Here is a 1,504-nt window from a genome sequence, read left to right on the forward strand (position 1 = left end):
TTGGCCTAATTGACCATGACCATGATAATTGATAATATAAAATGAATGTGCATCTTGAGCAAATGATAAAAAATTCTTTCAGAATGCTTTCCATTTTTGAACTGCATCAAATTGCATCGAATCGCATCACATCATACTGAATAATTTTTTATGAACATGTACCTTTTCTAGAGTTCAATGTGGTATCTACCTAGAGGTTCCATTGAATCCATCTATGACAGATGTGATGAGAGACAAAGCCTGGTCAGTGTGAGTGTGTGTGTGTGTGTGTGTGTGTGTGTGTGTGGCATGTCCTGAACTACACACAGGCTGTTCTGTTTGTCCAATGGTGTCTGTATTCTGAAATCCAATTTCTTAATTTCCAGACTGACTGTTGGCTTGATCTTGTGTCTGATTGGCTATTGTTGTCAGTGAGGTGATTAGATCTGTCTGCTCATTGGCTCTTGTAGGATGGCTGCCAGTGTGATCCGAGTCCTGGGGGAGTTTGGCTTCACTGCGTCCCTGCAACCCTGCTTCCTGCACAGACAGGAAGAGGAGGAGCTAGAAGAGGAAGAGGAGGAGGAGGAGGAGGAGGAGGAAGTGGAGGAGGAGGAGGAGGAGGAGAGGGAAAGAGAGGAAGAGGTGGAGGACGAGGGCAGAGAAGAGGAAGACGAAGAGGAGACTACAGGACTACACGGGGGGGTGGGGGAGGGGCCCTGGGATCACGCCGACGCCCACAAGGACTCCACCAATCAGCTTCTGCGCTTCGCCGAGCTCATCAGCAGCGACGTGCAGCGCTACTTTGGGCGGAGTCAGGAGGCGGGCGGCTGTGACATCTACGGGTCGGAGGCCGGCGTCGGGCGTTACCACGGTAACCGGCGTTACCGCGACGACGACCTGGCCCAGGAGGCTCAGATGCAGGAGGAGGGGGAGGACCCGGGGGAGGAGCCTAGTGGCTTGGGCCCACTGGCCGATCTTTTCCAGCAGGAGCAGAAGAGTGGGCGGGGCTTACCCATGAGTCAGCGCCGACTACCAATCAGCTTTTGGACAGAGCCCAGCCCCAACGCTCTAGTGAGCATGCTCAGTAGCTCCTGTGCTCCAGTGAGCATGCTCAGTAGCTCCACCACCCTTGTGAGCATGCTCAGTAACTCCAGAAGCTCTAGTAGTCCAGTGAGCACGCTCAGTAGCCCCAGCACGCTAGTGAGCACGCTCAGTAACCCCAGCACATCAGTGAGCATGCTCAGTAGCAGCAGTACTCCAGTGAGCATGCTCAGTAGCAACGGTACTGCAGTGAGCATGCTCAGTACCAACGGTACTCCAGTGAGCATGCTCAGTAGCAACGGTACTGCAGTGAGCATGCTCAGTAGCAGCAGTACTCCAGACTTTAGCGATCTGCTAGCGCACTGGGCCTCAGACAGAGACAATAACAATGACTTTTCACACAGCGAATACCAGCTCCCATAACACACACACACACACACCCACACACACACACACACACACACACACACACACACACTAGGGC

The 1,504-nt window shown here is 52.9% G+C and overlaps 1 protein-coding gene across 1 annotated transcript; it reads left to right on the top strand.

Moving 5' to 3' along the window:
- The first annotated feature begins 450 nt into the window (after positions 1-450).
- Positions 451-1,443, top strand: percc1 (proline and glutamate rich with coiled coil 1). The gene is made up of 2 exons (XM_076278728.1): positions 451-462; positions 736-1,443. Exons 1-2 carry the CDS (start codon positions 451-453, stop codon positions 1,441-1,443), a joined length of 720 nt encoding a protein of 239 aa, XP_076134843.1.
- Positions 1,444-1,504: the final 61 nt, after the last annotated feature.

Source organism: Alosa pseudoharengus, unplaced genomic scaffold (genome assembly GCF_046254945.1).
Source record: "Alosa pseudoharengus isolate Yale_2024_CS ecotype anadromous, Long Island Sound unplaced genomic scaffold, YU_APseudo_1.1 YU_APseudo_1.1_scf_1, whole genome shotgun sequence".
NCBI classification, from domain to species: Eukaryota; Metazoa; Chordata; class Actinopteri; order Clupeiformes; family Clupeidae; genus Alosa; species Alosa pseudoharengus.